The 20,563-nt window shown below is 45.3% G+C and overlaps 1 protein-coding gene across 3 annotated transcripts in view; it reads left to right on the plus strand.

Annotated features, from left to right (window-relative positions):
- The first annotated feature begins 244 nt into the window (after positions 1–244).
- Positions 245–20,563, plus strand: part of GLCE (glucuronic acid epimerase) — a 51,482-nt gene continuing 31,163 nt past the window's right edge. Inside the window, exons 1-2 of one of the 3 annotated variants that reach the window (XM_083184406.1) lie at positions 280–381; positions 2,664–2,716. Coding sequence is in view for 1 of the 3 variants with exons in the window: in XM_083184404.1 (XP_083040530.1) it covers positions 16,738–16,808 (71 nt within the window). In the remaining 2 variants the exon portion in view is untranslated. Of the gene's footprint in view, positions 382–2,663; positions 2,717–16,697; positions 16,809–20,563 lie in introns of those variants that run through there. The other 2 variants (XM_083184405.1, XM_083184404.1) reach the window with 2 other exon arrangements.

Here is a 20,563-nt window from a genome sequence, read left to right on the forward strand (position 1 = left end):
CCGCACGGAAAATCACAGCTCTACCTCTGTATTACACAGTGATGATGTACGGTCTGAAGCACCGCCCAATTTTGCGGCTCATGCCTCACTCTGGAAGCACTTCCAGCAACTGAGGGGTGGGACTTGTGCACACCTTCCCGAGAAGGTGTTATTGTCGCCTTCTGATTCGCCCTATCGAGGAGGGGAGAAGCCCCACGTGAATGACGAATCACTACACCCATTGGCTGTGTGTCGTCCTCTCTCTGGTCTCTGATTGGCTGTGACGCTTTCTCGCTGTTTCCCCCCCCCCCAGGAGGAGTGCGGCTGGATCTGGGAGCAGAGGGCCCGTGAGACGGAGGCGAGTCCCGGCGTAGAGAGCAGCAGACCATCCCCGTAACGAAGGTGCGTTTGACCAGGCTTTTACTTGTGATGCATGTCGTGCGCGGCGATGTCTCCAGATAACGGGGAGGTGGCGGCTGCGTTAGTGCCGGCGTTATGGCTGTGTGTATGGGGAGATGCCACTGTAACTGTGGGGCTGCAACGACTCCAGCATATCATTGCACTTTGTGGCGTCCTGTAGCTGGTCTAGGGGCTGTGATTGTGCCAGTGCCATGGTCCCAGCTGTTATCTGCTAGTGGGGGCTTATCTGTACACCCCACTCAGCACTGTGCCCCCCAACCACTCCCCTCGTTGGAGATGACCTGTTGCTGGCACTGTTTGTATGAATATGGTGCTTCCAGTTGGGCATTCTATTTATCAGTACAAGGTCTAAAAGCGCCTGCGATTGATTCATCCAATGAGAATGCTGATGTACGTTGAAACGTGCAATCAAGCTCTACCACCACCACATGACCAATTGTAAAGCGCAATAGAATATGCTGGTGCTATATAAGTAGGCTTATCATTCCTTTAAAATAGCATACTCATATGTTAAACAGGTTACACACTGTACCTGAATTACACAAGGTAATATGCAGGCTTAAGGACCCCATCCTCTAGTCAGATTTGGCCTGATTTGTCAGATTCAGATGCATCTGACAGACCGATCTGATGAAAAAAAGACCAAATCTGAACTCTCTCAGATCAGATGTGCTGCTGAGTCTCAGATCCATCTATGCGATTTGTGCCCGATTCACCTGATTCGGATTGATCAGGTAGTGAAATCGGACCAATTTACATGTCTAGACCCCCCGTCCCGTGCGCATCGGGTTGGAGTCGATTGCGATTTATCATATGCAAAACTTGGCACATCAAGTGCCTAATCGTGTGTCCCCCATCCCCTGGGGGCTGCCAGGGAAATCAGGTCCGACTTGTCCTAAGACGTCGGACTAATGTATGGGGGCCTTTACGCGCTGCACCAAAGATCCATCTGATCTGAAGCTGTCAGGGGTTGACCAGATTTATCTCACGTGAATACAGTGAAAAATTACCCCAGTGTCAGATCAGATATCTGGGAGAGTTCAAGAGAAATCTGAAGAGATTTGTAACTTCAGATATGTCTGCGTAGTGGATGGGGGGCTTTAGCTTCAGCCAGCCACAGAACCTGTATATTTCACGAGTTTCCCGGTTTAGAAGGATGGTATGGTAAGCCTATATATGTTAACCAACTTTCTTGCTTGCTTCCTTGTCATCAGGTTGGCACTGAGGTACAGCAATGGCTATCTATATATACTGCATATGTCACTCCATCACTGCATATCACATCCTTCGTGCTAAGCAGAGTCTCCCATTATGTACGTTAGACTGTCATTTCTGCTTGTCACATACTGTTGATTGGCAATCTTTCGCCCGCCTACTGAGCTGTCAATCACTGCTGTCTCCCGGCACGGCTGTATAGGCGGATAGTGGTTTGCCTGTACACACAGCACGATGCGCTTATATAGCTTTATTTATAACTGGCATCAGCTGTGTTTGTACAGCTGATGCGATTATATATCTGAACAACACCGTTCACAGATATATCGCTCATACACACTGGCCGATGGTGCATCTATTAAACGGCCTATAGATCAGCCAGTGTGTACTCACCATAAGGGAGCAATTCAGTTGTTTTGTGGGTGCCCAATTATTTCTGCTCGCTTGCAAGCAGAAATATGCTACAAGTTGGGCTTTTCGCATGCTTTCCCTATTAAACCCAATCTATGTAGATGTGATCAGTGAAAAGGAATAGGTGCCCAGCACCAAAACAATATTTGTTTAACACCCTGTCTAAAATAATGGGCGATATTGTGCTACAGGGCTCACTTAAACAATTGCGGGCGGGCAATTCAGGTGTTTATCCATTTGGCTGATGTTCTGTCGTATTGATGGGCTGCTTACCAGTTTAACATTTCAATACCATCTGTTGTTTACATGTATATGTAGTAGATGTTTTGTATCTCTTTTTTTGGGAACACAGCATTCAGCGGGGCATATTCAATTAGCTACAGGTTGTATCATGCGGTCTCCTCTCAGGTAAAATGCCTAGAATTATTCATTAGAGACCAGCGATCAACCCTGAGGCAGCTGTTAGTGCTTATTTCTGTCCTGTCCGTCAGTAGGTGTGAGCAGAAATGTTTTCCACAATAATGTGTTCCACACAACCCACAGCTAATTGAATCTGCCCCAGAGACTTCCGAAAACAGAAAGTAAAGTACAGATACAACTTTCTTGCTTGGTGATCACATAATTTTTCCATTCCACAGTCTGCGTAAATAAGGTAAAGTGGAGGGGACCGCTGGCCCCAGTGTGAGAACAGGTACTTATTTTCCTATGTGCGATTCTCCTTGCTATGATTACACACCTTTAGCAGAAACCTTAAATCCCAAACATTTCCTAGTCTAATCCTTATTCAGCCATAGGACAATGGTGTTTATCTGTCCCTCCTGCCCGCAGGTAGTCTGCAGTGTAAATACCATGTTCCTGTCACAGCCGCTCTGATAAGCCCTATGAATGCTGCCTGCGGGGAAAGCACCAGTTTGCCACTAACCCTTATCCTCATTGACAGCAGCTAAAGCCGGTTGATATATTGTGTGACAGATAGCCATAGAGGAGATGCATCACAACAAAACAGTGCCTCAAAACTGATCATAAGAAATGCCCTGAGACGTTCAGTGATAAGTAACGTTAAAATATTGTATTTCAGTCTATCTTCCCTTTAGACATGTGTTTTCCTGTGTTTTGGGGCCACTAACTTTGTATTCTAGAAGGTATTTAGGCATAGGTTGCCATTGATTTGTAGTGCTGGACTCCTCTTACAACTAGACCATTAAGTTACCCTAATTCAGTATCGCTTAACATGTCGGTTACAGTATTAGATCAACATTGCACTCATCCAGTGATGCTGGAATTCATCTGTGCTCAGAAGTGAATTGATTGGTGTCACAATACTGGACTTGCTGACCCTGTTTTCCAGCCAGTAAAGAGTGCATTCCTTTTAAGCAGAGAGCGGTTGCCGATCATTTCCTTCGGGTTACCCTGGCAACCTTCACTCTACCTGACTTTATTACTTGTACAGAAAAGATCACACTGACATGTTTGAAAACAAGGTTTATTAAACAGTTCACCAGTGAGGGGGAAATTCAGTTCTCCTGATGGATGGGATTTGCAGTTTGACAACAGCAAATCACGTCCATTTGGGTCGCAAGTTTTGCATCACACCCCATAGAGGTGAGCAACAATGCCAGGACTGCCATAATTGGCTAATATGTGTGCAGCTGGGCATGGCTGCCATGCCTGGCAGCACATCATGCTGAATTTAATCCCATTCTGCAGTAGGGAAAGGAGTGGGCATTGACTGTTAGCTGTGCTGAATAAAAAAAAATATAAAAAATGTACAGTTCTAGAAATGCTCATGTTTGCGTATAAAGCTAGGTACTCGCTGTCAGAAATGTCGGCCATTTAATTGAATGGCTGATATACCGTGAGCAGGTATGCGGTGGTTACATCACCTAATGCGTCAGTTGTGCAGCGTTAATGTCTGTGTGCGCAGGCACCACGCTGACTGCCCAAACGCTTTCTGCAGGGATCGCCAACACAGCATGATGGGCATATTGAAATGCCCACCCAGCTGTTGCATCAGAATTGGCCGATCAGTAAGTGTGTATACTTCCCTAAATCGGCTGCTCGCTCTGTCAGCAAAACCTCGAGCCCGCAGACATGTCAACCTAGGCCCTTATTCTGGTTCACTCGCAAAGGCAAATTCCTTCTTAAATGAACAAAACCATGTGCGCTGCAGGTGGGGCAGATGTAACTTGTGCAGAGAGAATTGGATTTGGGTGGGGTTTTTCTTCAGTGAGATCTATATTGCAGTGTAAAAATAAAGCAGTCAGTATTTACCCTGCACAGAAACAAAATAACTCACCCAAATCTAATTTTCTCTGCACATGTTACATCTGCCCCACCTGCAGCACACATGGTTTTGTCAATTTGAGAATGAATTTGCCTTTGCGAGTAAACCAGAATAAGGGCCTAGTGTGTCCCAACCTTAAATGTCCCTGCATAGAAACTTTTTATCTGCAGATGTTTCTGCTGCAGCTTTTCTCTACCAGTAATGCTGCCAATTCAATTAGTCACAAGTCTATAAATTTTATACGGAGCCGGTAATTTTCTGACTGGTGTGGCTATATCATCAAAGTATATAGCATCCCATCTTTTCAAGCCAGTATTTATCTCTGTATCAGGCTATTTACTTAGCTAGCTATAGATCAATTCGATTTCAGATGCAGTTGGGCTTAAACAATGTTAACTTTATTTAAATGGATGTGGTTTACAGTATCTATCGACGTATCCGACCTTCTGGGCATTTTCATGGTTAATTTGGTCATTCTTACCACTGATCAAGACGATATATGTATGATGTAATGTCTGCTTAAAAAAAGGTGTGTGGGAGAAAATTAACAATTATATAAATAGGTCCCCATTACTTTACTTTATATTAGTACTTGATATGGAATCCGGTTACAATGTTGACTTTCATAATATTGACAGGTTTCAAATCGACATCCTCTGAATGGGAAAAATCTGAAATTTTGCCATTTCAAAAGCTGACATTCTTGTAATGCTGGTAGTAGGGATTGGGCATAGGGCAATGGTTCCCAAAGTGTGTGCCGTGGCACCTTGGCATACCTGCAGGTGTGCCTTGGGTTGGTGGTCAAGGACCAATTCTACTAACAGGCAAAACCAGTGCTTTTGGCTTCCAGTCAGAAGTGAATCCTGTCCTTCACCACAAAATTTAATCTAAGAATGACCAATACAAATTAATCCTGTTTTTTTTTTTTTTTCCCCTCAATAATAAACCTTTGGTCTAGGGGTGCTGTAAAAACATCTTTGATTCTTCAGGGTGCCGTGAATCTAAAAAGTCTGGGAACCACTGGCATAGGGGGAAAATACTTACTGGAGTGCCACTGCTTGGAATATCACCAGAGCTACTTCTCGCATGACCCCCAGGGCCTGGAAGACCATGCTGGAGATGCCTCTGGTAGATAAGACTCCACTAGATCACCAGGGATAATTTGTAAACCTATCCTTATAGACAGGGCTGTTGATATATTGACCATGTTGACATTCTCATGACAGCTGTCTATCAAACATACCAGACCCCTTGATAGAAGCACCTTTAGCTGTAGTTACAGCTGTGATTCTCTTTGGGTTATAGATATATTAAAATAAAGACAGTTGCAGAAAGTTATCCAATAGGGTACAAAGACCTGAAGACCTGTTGCCATAGAAGGTTAGAGAAATGAATCCCATAACAATGTACATTGCAGAAGCGCTGATTAGCCATGTAAAGCAGGTACTCCCATCTAAAGGGTTTGGGCAGATTTATGCTTGGATAAGTTTGCAATGAAGGATGGGTGATTTTGCGTAGTGTTGTCACAGGATGTCAGCCGCATGTCCCGTTTTTTACATCGGGACTCCGCAAGTCTAGGTCAGTCCAGACTGACTTAAGGTCCATACACTTTGGGCTACTATGCCCAGCGTGTATGGACAGCAATGACCACGGTCATTGCTGCGGGGAAAGCCGCTCAGTGCATACACACTGAGCGGCTTTCCCCCTGCCCGGTGCCGACGGAGGGGGGGGGACTGCGTTGCATAGCTCAGCGCTATGCAAAGCCGTCCTCAAAGCTGCTTATCTGCTGGTAATACCGATGGCGATGATGCGGGAGCATGCAGCATCACTTATCGCCAGGCCATACACACTGGGCGGCTTTTAGCTGAAAGCCGCTTAAACCTGCTGTTATGAGCGACTTTCAGCTGAAAGTCGCCCAGTGTGTATGGGCCTTTAGTCTTGCTAGTACGGTAAAAATCATTTGATGGCTGGCGACCATCGAATGGTTTCGGCCCTGTACTCTATTCTGGGAACGGATGTATATTCCAATTGTAAAGCGCAACGGAATGTGTTGCGCTATATAATAAACCATAAATAAAATCAAATAAGCAAAGCATCCATTTGCAAAGCAGCGAGGATGTGTGTTCCGCGGCGGTACCGTTACCAGTATACCAGTATAGTGTTTCATTACTGACTAAAGCTGGTTACACACCAGGTCGATGGCTGATCCACTGACCTGTCTAATGATTGGGCAGATGATTGGTAAGTATATTTACTTACCAATGTGTTGTGCCTGATGTCACTGCTGGGTGGCATTGAGATGTTCCCGCCCAGATTGAGATGTCAGTCACCACCTGTCCCTGCAGGCAGATGCACCGATATATCTGTTCTCTGCTGCACAGCCATTGCAATACATCTTTGAACAATGTCCGTCACAGACATCTGGGAGCACACCTACCTGCATGTGGTTTGTCACTATATTTTGATAAAGCTGCCAAGGTGTACCCAGCGTTACTAATGCTCTGGTATTTTCTGAACCAAATTCTTGTTGCTTTAATATTGGTTACTAACTGGCTATTGTATGAAGGCATTATTGATTGAATAAAAATCAGACAAGGGGGCATATGTAATACCCTGCTTGGGAATTCCGGCGAATATGTCCGAATCTTTAAAGTCACTATCAACTTACAAGGCAGAACCAGGTTGGTTTTCCCTTGTAAATGATGGCCGCTTTAAAAATATAGACACTCACCAGAATACAGTCTGCATAGCACAAACTATTACATAAGCCCCAAGGTCGTGTTTTATGTGAAACAAAATCTTATCAAGAAATGTAATAAATGTATTATTTGTTCTACAACACACAAAGTCCTTGTGAAATATGCCTGAGGACGCATCATTGGTTCATCTGCAAGCGCACTGGACATCTGGGGTACCCTCAGGTCAACAAAGGACACGCACAACATAAACTGACATGAATAAAGTTCAGCAATTTTGGCACCAACCTCTGTATTTTAGACAGTCTTGTATAACCCCTTAATCTGTATCTTATTTGCACAAGGTGTACAGTTAATGTACACCTTGTGCAAATAAGATACAGATTAAGTGGTTATACAAGACTGTCTAAAATACAGAAGTTGGTGCCAAAATTACTGAACTTTATTTTTAATTATTCATGTCAGTGTGTGTGTGTGTGTGTGTGTGTGTGTGTTTGTGTGTGTCCTTTGTTGTATCTGTGTGTGTGTGTATATATGTGTGTGTGTGTGTGTGTGTGTGTCCTTTGTTGTATTTGTGTGTGTGTGTGTGTGTGTGTGTGTCTCCACCTATAAAAAAAAAATAGATACAAATAAAAGTTAAGTATTAATACAAAAGACTGGGGATTTGTCCCTTGTCTGTAATGAATAGAGATCAGTCATACTTTGGACACAAATGTGTATAGATTTCTATACTTGAAAACCTATTCCATTATAAGAGTGCCCCAGTAAAAAGAGAGGGTACTTGTGTATTATTAGGGCGCCCATTACGTAGTTTACATAGTGGTGTATTGAGAATACCAATACAGCACTATGCTGGCTACGTAAGTGGCTCTGGAGCCCTAAAAATACACAATGCTTAATATCCACTATCCACGTCATACCCCCAGTATCCACGTCGGCGTGGAGTTGATTTTATAAAGGGGGCGAGCGGACTAAGCCCGAAGCGTAGCGTGTGGACACGCGTCCCCTCGCAGGGCTCGCCGCTCGCCACACTTTATGAAATTGACTCCACGCCAACGTGTATAGTGGGGGTAAAATGGCTGGTCTATACTTACCCTCCTCCGGCCCGGGCACCGCGTCGATCCCCACTGACTCCCTGCGATCCACGGTGACTCCCCGGCAGTCGCATTCAGTCCCCCTGCTTCGGCACTTACCACAGATGCTGTACGCAAATCAACCAACATATCTTTACGATACTAACCTGTTCCCTCTTCCCCCCCCCCCCCCCCCCCCCAGGCATGCATGCAGTACAAAATGCTCACTGTCAATCATGCTGTGGCTTAGGGCAATGTGAACTTCCTCACATCCACTGATCTGCACATTTGCGCTGCTGATCCTGTGCAAAAGCAGATCAATGACTATCAGAGATGTATGTAAATCCATTGAGGCTCTTCTCTGATTCAGGCCCTTATTGGGCCTGCACACAGAGCGATTTCAGGGCATTTGCTAAGTGAGCTCATAGGATCGCTTAGAAAATGCCCCTACATCTCTCCGTGTGTAAAGGCCATAGTGATGCGTGGTCCTGTGCATCGCTATTGCCTGGCGATTTAATATCTAGCGTGCTGGATATTATTCGGTCAGGGTCAGTGTTCTCACTGAACCCTGGCCCTGACAGATTGCTCAGCACACAACGCTGCGTGTTGAGCGATCTTGCTGAGTGATCTAGCATAGCTCAGAACGCTCAGCAAATCTCCCCGTGTGTCGGCCCCTTTACTTGCCAGGTCTATACACTTAAGTTAACTGTTGCTTATGACACGAAGACTTTTGGCTTGTCCTGATTGGAAGATCCCTGATGGAAGATGATATAATACTATATATTTTCCTTAATATTTTTGATAGCTTTTGGATACACTTGACCACACAGAGTGGGTGCAAACTTGACTATAGAAGTTTCCTGATATAGGGACAATGCCGATTTCTGAGCAGAAAGCCAGGGTAACCAGAAATGTCAGAGCTGGTGGGAAGAGAAATATTGAGCGCTAATGGAAAGTAATCACAGTACTTTCAGACGTTGCTGTTTGTCATGAATGATATGTTCCTACTAATTGCTGATTTCAGACAAACCTCTCGGTTTTGTTCTTTGGCAGAGTGTAGGGGCCTGTAATTCATATTGATTTTTTTTCTGATTGATGGGACATTCTGGGACATGTTGATTCCAAGTGATATTTTACGCTCTTGCCTTTTGCTGGAACGCTAATGTATTTGGCCATTTTATGTATGTAGAATGGGGGGGGGGGGGGTGTTTGAATCTGCAATAATTGCTTGCTAGCCTTTGCCTGTACAGGCTAATGAGTCTGTTTTGAATTGTGAAACAATTAGAGCTCATTCACACCCCTCTGGCTTTGTTTTGTGCTGTTTATGCAATGGTGCATTATAGATATAGCACTGGTGAACCATCAACTCTTGCTATGTTATCACAGGTGTGGATCGTTTGGTCGACAAGCATTGGGTCGACAGGCAGCAAGGTCGACAAGGGACAATGTCGACATGGGTTTAGGTTGACAGGACATTAGGTCGGCATGGGGTTTTTCACAGTTTTTTTGACCCGAATGTCAAAACTGTCGACATGGACACAGTTTGAAGTGCACCGCATCCCCTCACATCACTCGCTTTGCTCGCAATGCTTTGGGCACTATTTTATTCTACCCCCACCCCCTAGTGGATGGTAGGGCATGAAATACTGCACGTCGGCTCAAAAAAACAGTGAAAAACCCCATGTTGACCTTTTGACTTTCGACCTTGCCCATGTTGACCTAATGCTTGTGTCAACCTAATGACCTGTCGACCGAAACCCATGTCGACCCAATGCTTGTCGACCTAGTTGCTGTAGACCTAATGACCGTATCCTGTTATCACTACATATAAAGAAGAATGTAACACCACCTATGTCTTATGCTTTATTGCAACCTACAGGCACAAGGGTATTGGCGGGGGCTTAGCATACATGCACATCATGCGTTTATAGTTAATTCCCATGGCATGTGTGCGGAGAAGTCTTCAGGTTACATGAGAACATTAATCATTCAGTCAAATTCCAGATTTATATAGGTAAACCAATTACCTGCCTCACACATGTCAGGTGTCAGTGTATCTATTTATGGACAAATAATCAGTATGTTTAGTACCGGTAGACCTACATGGTTAATAACAACAATATATCTAGAGATGGGTGGTAGGAAAGCCTATTGGAGACTATAAATAAAGTGACTATAGGTAAAGTATTAGTGCATATGCACTTACGGATGCTGCCCATGAGGAGCAGGGTCTGTGCTGCTTTCCTGGAGGATGTCGCTGAAGATGTGTGGGAGTGCGCAACATTGTGCACACGCACTGTACGCTATTTACATCTTATCATTCAGACCAGTAGGTATCTGCTGAATCATTCGTAATGGTGTCCAGTGTGTACCCAGTAAAAGAAAGTATTTTTCCACCGCACTGACTCAACTTCTGTGCACCCAAAGACAATGGGTGGACTATAAAAAGCTGGCCATACACTACGGGGATGTATCGTAGCAGTGTATGGCCATCCGATCCCCCACGTGCCGCCCGGGACCTTCCTGGGTGACAGGATCGCATGAGATACGTCACATGTGGTCCTTTCACACGTGAAATATTACATGTGATCCCTGTTCCCCGCCACTGGGAGGAAAGGTCCAAGTTGAGGTCAGACCTGCATGCAAGTCCAACCTCTGACTTTCCTCTGACTTTCCCAGCTATTCCCAATTGATAAAGCCGCCTGAGCTCGGCGAAACGCGTCTTGAAAAGGAATTCCTGCTGCTGGTTGAGACCGAGGACCCGGAGAACCTTTCACCCAGTGTGAGCTCCGACAACTCTTCACACCCCGGTCCCCGCCAGATCTCACCAGCGCAGATACGTAGTGTCATTTCGGACGAGACACAGCTCACCTGCCATCCCGGCGGCGTACGGCAGCAACGTGCACGAGACCCCCACAGAGAGGACGTTTCCGCCCGCCGCAGTGTTCAGCGGCTCACACCTGGCTTGCTGGCCCGTGTAACCGCTCCACACCAACCAACACTGCAGGCGTGTGACGGATAAGTGCACCCACGTACCCCGACTGGGACCTGCCGAGAGCCCCACAATTTACAATAAGGAGGCTTATCACTGTGGTCCATACCAACTAAAGGTAATAATAAAGTGCCTACTCCGTATTCAACTTCTCTGCTAAGGAGCTTTTAAGGAACTTTCCTGTGGATTACAATTCCATGTTGGGAGGACTTACAAAAAATCCACTGATTCCCCCCCCCCCCCATTGTTGTCCCCCAATACAGCGCTGGGAATTCCACCCATATTATTCAGGGCACTAACACATGTTCTATATATGCGCATAATTGAGCAATCAACCGGGACCTGATATATATATATATATACCATTTTTAAACAGCACTTTATTGATGTACATGTTTTAAATTGTTTCTGCATGCATTCATAATATTTTGTGTATTTTTATTTTGTAGGTTATCCATTTTTATTAATTACATTGTAATATCTTGTGTGCAAAAGGCGCCTACTGGTACTTTTCTTTACCATGCAAGTCCAACCTCTGACTCTGGTCCGATGCCCACGGAATGCGCAGCGTACCCGATGTGACATTTAACGCATCCGATTTGGCCCGATTTTTCTTCCTGATCCGTCGGAACGGCCCAAATCACAGTAGTGTATGGGGGCCTTTAGTAGTCACTATCACCAGTGCTAACGAGTTTTCGTTGTTGATGTAAACACTTTTTTTTTTTTAAATACCAGCATTTTTAATATGGGTGTGGTATATAGTCCCGACAGTCCCTGTCGTCGGGATCCCGACTGGCCGGAATCAGACAGCGGGGCAAGCGCAACAAAGCCCCTTGCGGGTTCGCCACGCTGCAGGCAAGGAGCCTGCAGCGTGAATAGCCGGTGGCTGTTGGGGTTTTGACTGTCAGAATTCCTGACTGTCGGGAAAGTGTCCGGCACCCTTTTATTTTGAGCTGTTGATGTAATAGTGGGTACACACGGTGCGATTTTGCTTGCAATCTGATCCCAATTCGATTAGGATCGAATGGTACGCAAAATGCATTCGATTTGACTATATAGTACAGATATGTATTATATAGTTTTGCCTGCCAAGACTATTTTTCTATTCGATTTACACTACATGGGAGCGTGCATTTTATTTAGTCTTTTTTTTTTTTATGATTTACTTTTTATTTTACATAGAGCATCGTGAATCTGTGCCAAGTGCAATGAATTGGCTAAATACCCTTTGATAGTCATCCATTCCCAAATAATTTCTAATCCCTATATATGACGTGGTAGCTGAATAAATCTACATTTTGTCTAGCTCCTCCTCTAATTCCCCTCTATGTGAAGGAGCCGAGCAGAAAGCAGAATACATTAGCGAGGCAAGCTTGAAAAATGGCTTTAATATTTAAACCTTTGGAGTGGAGTGTCTGGAGACTGAGTTTTAATCCTTAAATATTTAATGTTCCAGGCCAGTCTGGCAGGCTGGGTGTTTGTGCCTTTTATTTTGTGTTTTGATTACATAATGTGATTCTCCAGAGTCTGAGATCCTCCTGTCTAGTGACATTGGTATTGCCATCTAAAAGCTGTCTAAATATTTGGAGGACATGGAAAAAGGATTTTTATAACCCCTGTGTATCTGTCTGTGGATGTAAGATGTTACTGGATACCAGGCGCATCCTTAACCGCTGACCTATTCTCCGTCTCAGACAGAAGCATGTGACTATATGGATAACTGAGTAGTGTATGATGATAATTGTTTATATAGCGCACACATATTCCGCAGCGATGTATAGAAAATATTTGAACATTCAAAGTTTATAATCTATATTCAAAGCTCATAATCTATATTCCATACCACCATGTACACACACACACACACACACACACACACACACACACACACACACACATATATATTATGCAGGGATAAATTACATTTATTTATTTAGGCACACATTAGGAAGAATTTCAGTTGTTTACATGAGTACCTGTCCCAGTCCATCCGGGATTCCGACTGTCGGAATGTCCGGACAGTCGGAATCCCTGGCAGTTTTCTCTTTACGCGACTGTAACTCGACAGTTGGAATTCAGTGTTCCGATTGTCGAAAATGGCAGAAGATTCGACAATCCACAGACGTTTCCAACAATACAGACTCGCTTTAAGGGCTCATTCCAATTAGCGCAAATGATCTTGTGGCCGCGGCTACACTTTACTGCATCCTGAACTCTCGCCAAAGCCATAGGGGTCTGAGCAATTTGGTGTAAGTTTGGTCAGAAGGACGCGAGATCGGCTGCCACTGCTGCTGTTGAATCCTTGCACCCTTTATGTACAGCTAGATTGACCCAAAAACTGTCATGGCACCCCCACATCACTCCTCCCAAGGAGTGTGAGCCACATGCAGTCACTGCCCTCATAGGATCACTTTGGATCTTGCCGTTTACATATGGCCAGAATATAATTCTAGACCTGACTTTTTATAAACTCGGCGCGTATGTTTATAGAGCAGAAATCAGTGTGTGGATGCTCCACGTGTCTGCAATCCATCTGTGCCTCAAATGCTGTTTTTCCATTCACTCACTTTTTGTGGTCTGTTTTCTGTCACTGTTCCCCTGAAATCCTGGCGACAGACAGACATGCCTGCTCTTTATCCCAATCAGATGCTAGTGATTTAGATCCAGGCTCTAGAAGTCCTCTTCTTAGAAATATAAAAAGAAAAGGAATTCCTGACATAGGCCAAAGTTCAAACCCACCACCCCCTCCTTTGCCAACCCCATATTTAAGGTAATATGCATGGCACCATGCAGCGTGCCAGATGTGCACTGTTTACAGCTGCTGTTCCCTGGCTGGAAATCTGTGTATAGATTTTATATCCTATGAGGATACCGCTTCACTACAAGTCACTCACGCTGAGCACATGAAGCCGCTATCTTACCACACAGCCAGCTATCACTTTGTGATGACAGACACAGCCCGAGGTCACATTTTCCTTTCTTGGTTCTCACACACTGTGTTCTGGATGTTAGTCAGGTAGATAGATTTCTCCAAATAGTCCTGTGTACCCAGACAGGGAATGTGATCACTCTGGAGCTGTAGTTGTGTGATTTTCATAAAGTAATTGCCAAGAATGTGTTTCTTTTTCTGTATGTCTTTCTCTCCACTTGGGAATTCAGCAAATTTGTAACTTTTGCCAAATTAATTTCATATGTTGAGTATTTGTACATGCTTGTTAATGGAGATACTTGTGGGTCAGTTGAATTAAATGTGATAAGCGCAATATGCCATTCCAGAGGACACATAGACACTTGCCACATTGCTAGTCTTTCCTCACCTCCCATAGGGCCTTATTCTAGTTCACTCTTTCTGACAAAATTCTTCTTAGATGGACAAAACCATGTGCACTGCAGGTGGGGCAGATGTTACAGGTACAGAGAGAATTAGATTTGGGTGAGTTATTTTGTTTCTGTGCAGGGAAAATACTGACTGCTTTATTTTTACACTGCAATATAGATCTCACTCTGAAGTAAAACCCCACCCAAATCTAATTCTCTCTGCACAAGTTACATCTGCCCCACCTGCAGTGCACATGGTTTTGTCCATCTAAGAAGGATTTTGTCAGAAAGAATGACCTAGAATAAGGCCCAATGAGAGACAGAAAAGTCTGGTGATGTTGAGTAACTATAATGGACTTCAATATACGCAGCTGAACATCATTGGTGACACATTGCCTTGCATTAAATCCGCCTCTGAAGCCGTCCATACATGGTGTAACTGGTTATAAGTGAAATATATTGGATAAGTTTCCACATTGTAGTCAAGTAACATTTTACTTTTTAATAAGTAAATTTTTTTTTTCTCCTTTCAGTTTTTGCAGAGTAATGTCCTATTTGGCTCTTGAATTCTATTGTGACACTCTTCGTACGCTCCCTTTACAATCCCCCAACTCCCCTTTGCTTCCCCTTTACATAAACAAGGCAGGATATTTCATGGGCGCAGCCAGTTATATAGTTGGCTGGAAGTGTCTTACTCATTTTACAGAATCATGCAGTAACCATCTGTTTCACAATCATGGACATATTGTCCCTATACAGTGATCTCTCTGCATGCGTCTATGCCATAGTACCTGTATTATCCATAATGCTTCTGTCTACGTGTACTGTTCTTCTCCTCTAGTGATTTGTGACTGCATGTTACTTAGGGGTGCTGTATGACTCACCGACAGTCGGGATTGTTGTACAACATCAGAATCCCGACTGTTGCAAGCCCGACAGTCGGGATCCGTGCTTGCCAGGCCTATTTTCCATCGTAGGCAGCAAGTGTACGGGCAGTTAGATGCACCAATATATCATCCGTCTGCTGTGCTGCAGAGCCCTAACCCTTCAGTCAAATCCTTGGTACCCACCTGCTGACCCGCTTACCATATGTCACTCGGTGTACACTCAGCATATGTGTTTGTGATTTTTATTAGCCAAGTCTCATATAAACCAAGTAATATCTGTGTTGCTTTATGCTGGTTACACACCTGACCAGCCAACTAATTTGGTAGGCTATACACACTAACCAATCAGCCGCACAGTGTGCCTGGCCAGACAACAGATCTTGACAGACCTTTATATTTGCGTGCCCAGTTGTGATATCACTGTAAGCAATGGGACCGTTCATGGAACACCAGTACATACAAGGCAGGTATCAGCATACTGTGCTGCAGGGCTGACAAGATAAATCCATCAATGCTGTACACACAAGCCGTTGCACGAACGATAGAAAGTATAGTGTACACCAATTTATTATTTACTTCTGTGGGTACATGACATGACTACAACTTACACCATTTACAGGCAGCCTGCTCTGTAATATCGTCTGGCACTGCTCATTATACAAAGTCATTCCCTCATGCTCATCAATAATATCTATTATGTAAACAGCTCTGAATGAGCGTGCATCAATTAGGTGGCCGATAAGCTCATTTATCACATCTTCTGATGACACTTGGCATCCTTCTTGTCAGATGTCCTGTTCTCATTCTTCACCCCCCATAGTAATCAGGCTGGCAGCAAAATTCAAACAGAGACCACGCTGTGTTAATGGGATGTTATACTGATTTTTATATGCCTGGCTGCTTCTGACCTAGGGCCCGATGCACTAAGCTTCAAAGGTGATAATATGGAGAGTGATAAACCACCAGCCAATCAGCTCCTAATTGCTATGTCACAGGCTGTGTTTGAAAAATGTCAGGTATGATCTGATTGGCTGGCTGTTTATCACTCTCTGTTTTATCACTTTTGAAGCTTAGTGCATCTGGCCCCTAATCTTAATTCTCAAACTTGATATTGTTGCGTTTTTTTACTGAAAGACGTATAAGTGTAGGTAGAAGTCGCACATAATATCTGCATCCAGTGTGCTGTAGCCAATCCTAGCATAGCGGCTGGGTTCCTAATGTGTGTTTACAAAGTTCCTACATTGACGATTCGCCGAAGATTGTGTTCAGCAGCCAGCCAGATCCGTTATAAACACATGCAAAGCCTGTGAGAAGCAAAGGGAATTTACCGCCTACTCCACAGAGTGCTTCTGACAGGCGCGTCGGCTGCTGAGGGTGAGAGCCTGAATTATTAAAGCTGCCTTTGTTTATTAAATTCATCCTGAGGCGTTGAGAGCATGTGTGATTATAGAGAGGAGAAAATATGGTCTTCATTAGATCTCTGTTCCAATTTGAAGTCTGTCGGCCAACAAGGACACACACGAAAGAACCGAGGTATGGGGGAGGGGGTGGGTGATGTGTACCACATACATGATGTAGCCTTTCTGTGGGTTTGTGTGTAGGCTCTGTGTGGCTGAATGTTGTTCCCCTACCCCTTATCACCTCTCTGCAGGTGAGCTGCACTAAAATAGAACACGCTCCTTTTTATATTTTAGAATATAAAGCATTTACTGCTGGAAATCTATATTTGTTAACGTCTAATCCTCTTCTAGAAATTCAGTGTTTGAGGGAAGATTTGTTGGGGCTTTTATACTGTATCTCACTATTGGTAATAGAAATATAAGACTTCAGACCATACTCTATTTCATTATGTTCATTTTTTATTATCTGCTGGATTTTCTTTAACCAGGGGTTCTAAAACTTGGTCCTCAGGACCCTACACACAGTTCACGTTTTCCACGTCACCCGACAGGAGCATTCATTGACACATTTTAAAAGATCCACAGGTGGAGCTAATTATTTCACTTGTGATTCTTGGCCAGATGTATCAAGCTTCAAAAAGTGATAAAATGGAGAGTGAAAAACAGCCATCAATCAGCTTCTACCTGTCATGTTGTAGGCTGGGTTTGAAAGATGACAGGTAGGAGCTGATTGGCTGGTTGTTTATCACTCTCCAGTTTATCACTTTTGAAGCTTGATACATCTGGCCCTCTGAGGAGACCTGCAACACATGCACTGTGTGGGGTCCTGAGGACTGGCTTTGAGAATCTGTGCTTTAAGCCAATGCATATTAGAATTTCAGCCACTATGTACCAGAAGCTGACACAACGTTCTACGTCGCTGTAAAAACCCAGCGAGGTGGAAACGGCGTGTGCAGGGGGTCAGTTGAATACTGACCGTGTGAGCTGCGACAGCAAGCAGTCAGCACTTCTCGCTGTCACATCTTATAAAAAGCATTGCATATACACCATGGTGTGGGAAAGGGTTACTCGGTTAGATAAACTTTTACCCACACCTAAAATCTGGGATTGCTGTGTGAAAACTCATTTATTCCACGTACACTACAGAATCAATGGATGAACCACCAATTTTGCATTTTTTTTCTCCGACTTTCTTGCACAGCACTTGAAGCTGAGAGGAATAGTAGAACCCTTGGATATTCATGCACAGGTGAATAATTGAATTGGACAGGTGTGGTGATTAGAAGCAAAGTAAACCCTGCGGCTATCTGAATATGCCCCTTAAGCTGGGTACACACTAGGTGACATGTTAAACTAATATGCTGATAATGACCATTAATTACGACAAATTCTTAAATTGCTCAGTGTGTATTTTGCTAATTTGCTAGCGATGCACCCCCCCTAGGTTCTCTAGCGATGCCTTCTGTCATCTGTACATGCAGTTCAATCTGAGGACATTGTCAAGGAGCATTTACTACTAGATGTTGCCACTGAGGATATTTTTGCAAGATTGCACATTGTATTTGTCCGGGAGTTCCAGGGAAAAAGTGAGTGACCTCATATGCAAGTGAGCATTGCAGTGTGGACAACTCACCAGTGGATCTGGGTCGACCAAATTTAGGTGGACACCATCAAAGCGTACCGCATTTCCTCAAATGGCTTGCTGCGCTCGTCATGCTTTGGGCACAATGCTGTAGTAAGTGGTAGGGCATGAAATACACTGTCGGCACACGTCGGCTCAAAAAAAACAATTTGGACCTTTTGACTGTCGACCTAATGCTTGTGTCAACCTTAGCCATATCGACTTCAGCCCTGTCTCGACTTATTGCATGTCAACCTTTTGGGGTAGACCTATTGACTGTCTAGCTAGACCAGGCATGGCCAAACTGTGGCCCTCCAGCTGTTGTTAAACTACACATCCCAGCATGCCTTGCAATAGTTTTAGCATTCCCTAATAGTGAAACTGTGGCAAGGCATGATGGGACTTTTAGTTTCACAACAGCTGGAGGGCCATAGTTTGGCAGTACCTGGTCTAGACACTGTCTATCTAATAATCCACAACCGTTGAAAACCCCTGACATAAAACATGAGTGAGCATCTCCCACACACCTACACAAGATGTGAGAAGCATGTTAGAGATTCTGAATGACATTATTGGATTGGGCCAATCTGCAGAGTCTGATGTGTAAAGGAGTGTGTGATGTGTATGTTATTTCCTTCATGCCATTGGTGGCCACTGGGACAGTGGGAAGGGGGCGGAGCCATGGCGACAGGCACCAAGTAGCTAACACTTTAGTGGTGCAGCCCAGGCCCCTCCTTCCCCACACTCCATCCTAGGTCAGTTTTTTCTTGGTGCCTAGGAGCACAGGCACGTTTTCTAGTAGCTGCTGCAGTTTTCTGCAGCGTGTGTTTTAAAAAAAGTTTTTTTTTTTTTTTTTTACACTTGCGGTGAGCAAGCCGGGTGGACCACCCAGGCTGCTCACCTGCTCCGGAGCCAGCTCGTCGTGAACTGCCACGGACCTGCAGGCTGGGTCCCAGCACAGAGGGACCGTGCGCCACGGAGCAGGTAAGCCGCACTTCCCCCCCTCCCTCCCCACAGCACGCAGCGGTATCGCGGCTGGGGGAGACGCGAGACAGAGACGCTTCCCGATGGAAGCTTGACTCTGTCCCGCAACGGTGACCGCAATGAGACGCGAGGCAGAGAGGCTTCCCGAGGGAAGCTTGACTCTGTCTCGCAACGGTGACCGCAACTAGGCGTCTAGATGTAGATGCCGGAGGGAGGGAGCCCAGCGCACTTAGCAGCCGGGGGTTGGTGCGCTCCCGGCGGTTTCCTGGCAGTGACACTCGGTCCCCACAGGGGAAACCGAGGCCACTAGACCACTAGGGCTGTTTTTTGTAGCGGTGGGGGCCGCCATATTTTTTTTTTTTTTCTCAGCCCTGGCAAGGTTCCAGGAGGGGGGGAGGTCCCTCACCTCCTCCCCGCCCAATCCCCGGCAGGGAGCCTCTATATGAGTTCCCGCCGGGGACTGCCAGCATCCTGTCCTAATGGAGGCTTGACTCTGTCACGCATCGGTGCAGAGGAGCAGCAGGAAGCAGCTTTTGTGTGTGGACACTGTGGCACCCTTCCTTCCCCAGTCTTCAGACGGGTCAGGTTGTACTACATTGACACTGCACCCTTGAGGTGTTCAGTGCTGTGTTTTCACACCCCTCTCTTTATAGGGGTTTTTTCTGTGCAAATCTCTCTATTCACTCTGTCTCTTGTATTGAAGTGCAATAGAGCATAGCCATGACTTCTAAGTCAGGCTCAAAGTCCACAGGACCCTCGCGGTCAGGGGACGCTCCTGCCCTGAGGGCCTTTAAGTGTGTTAGGTGCAAGGAGAATTTTTCTTCCACCTCGACAGACCATGGGGGTGTGTGTACACGCTGTAATGGTGGGGACTCTGTGGATTCGGCCCCGTCACAGGCATCCCATTCCGGGGAACCGGGTTGGGCGCAGGCCCTGACGACAGCCATGAGGGACCTTGCTGAACAGCTAGCCGCTTCCCGTTCACACCCTCAGCCCCCACCAGTGCTGAGTCAGCCTTCACAGGCGACTCTTCCACCAGCTCAACCGGCTCCGCTCACGCAGTCCCAGCCTCAGTTGCTGGCGCCTGAGCCTGTTTGGGTACAGGGCCTTTCTTCCTCAGTGCAGGGACTGGTTCAGGTTTCTTCTTCTCTACAGAACCTGCTGGGTGCCACTAGCAAGCGCAAGAACCCCAGAGCCCGCACCCAGAGAGCTGACTCTACGGGGACGGATACTTCAGAGGACGACCAGGCGGACACAGATGACCCTGTTGACCTGGATGACCC

Source organism: Crinia signifera, chromosome 4, assembly GCF_055691185.1.
Source record: "Crinia signifera chromosome 4, ASM5569118v1, whole genome shotgun sequence".
Classification (NCBI taxonomy): domain Eukaryota; kingdom Metazoa; phylum Chordata; class Amphibia; order Anura; family Myobatrachidae; genus Crinia; species Crinia signifera.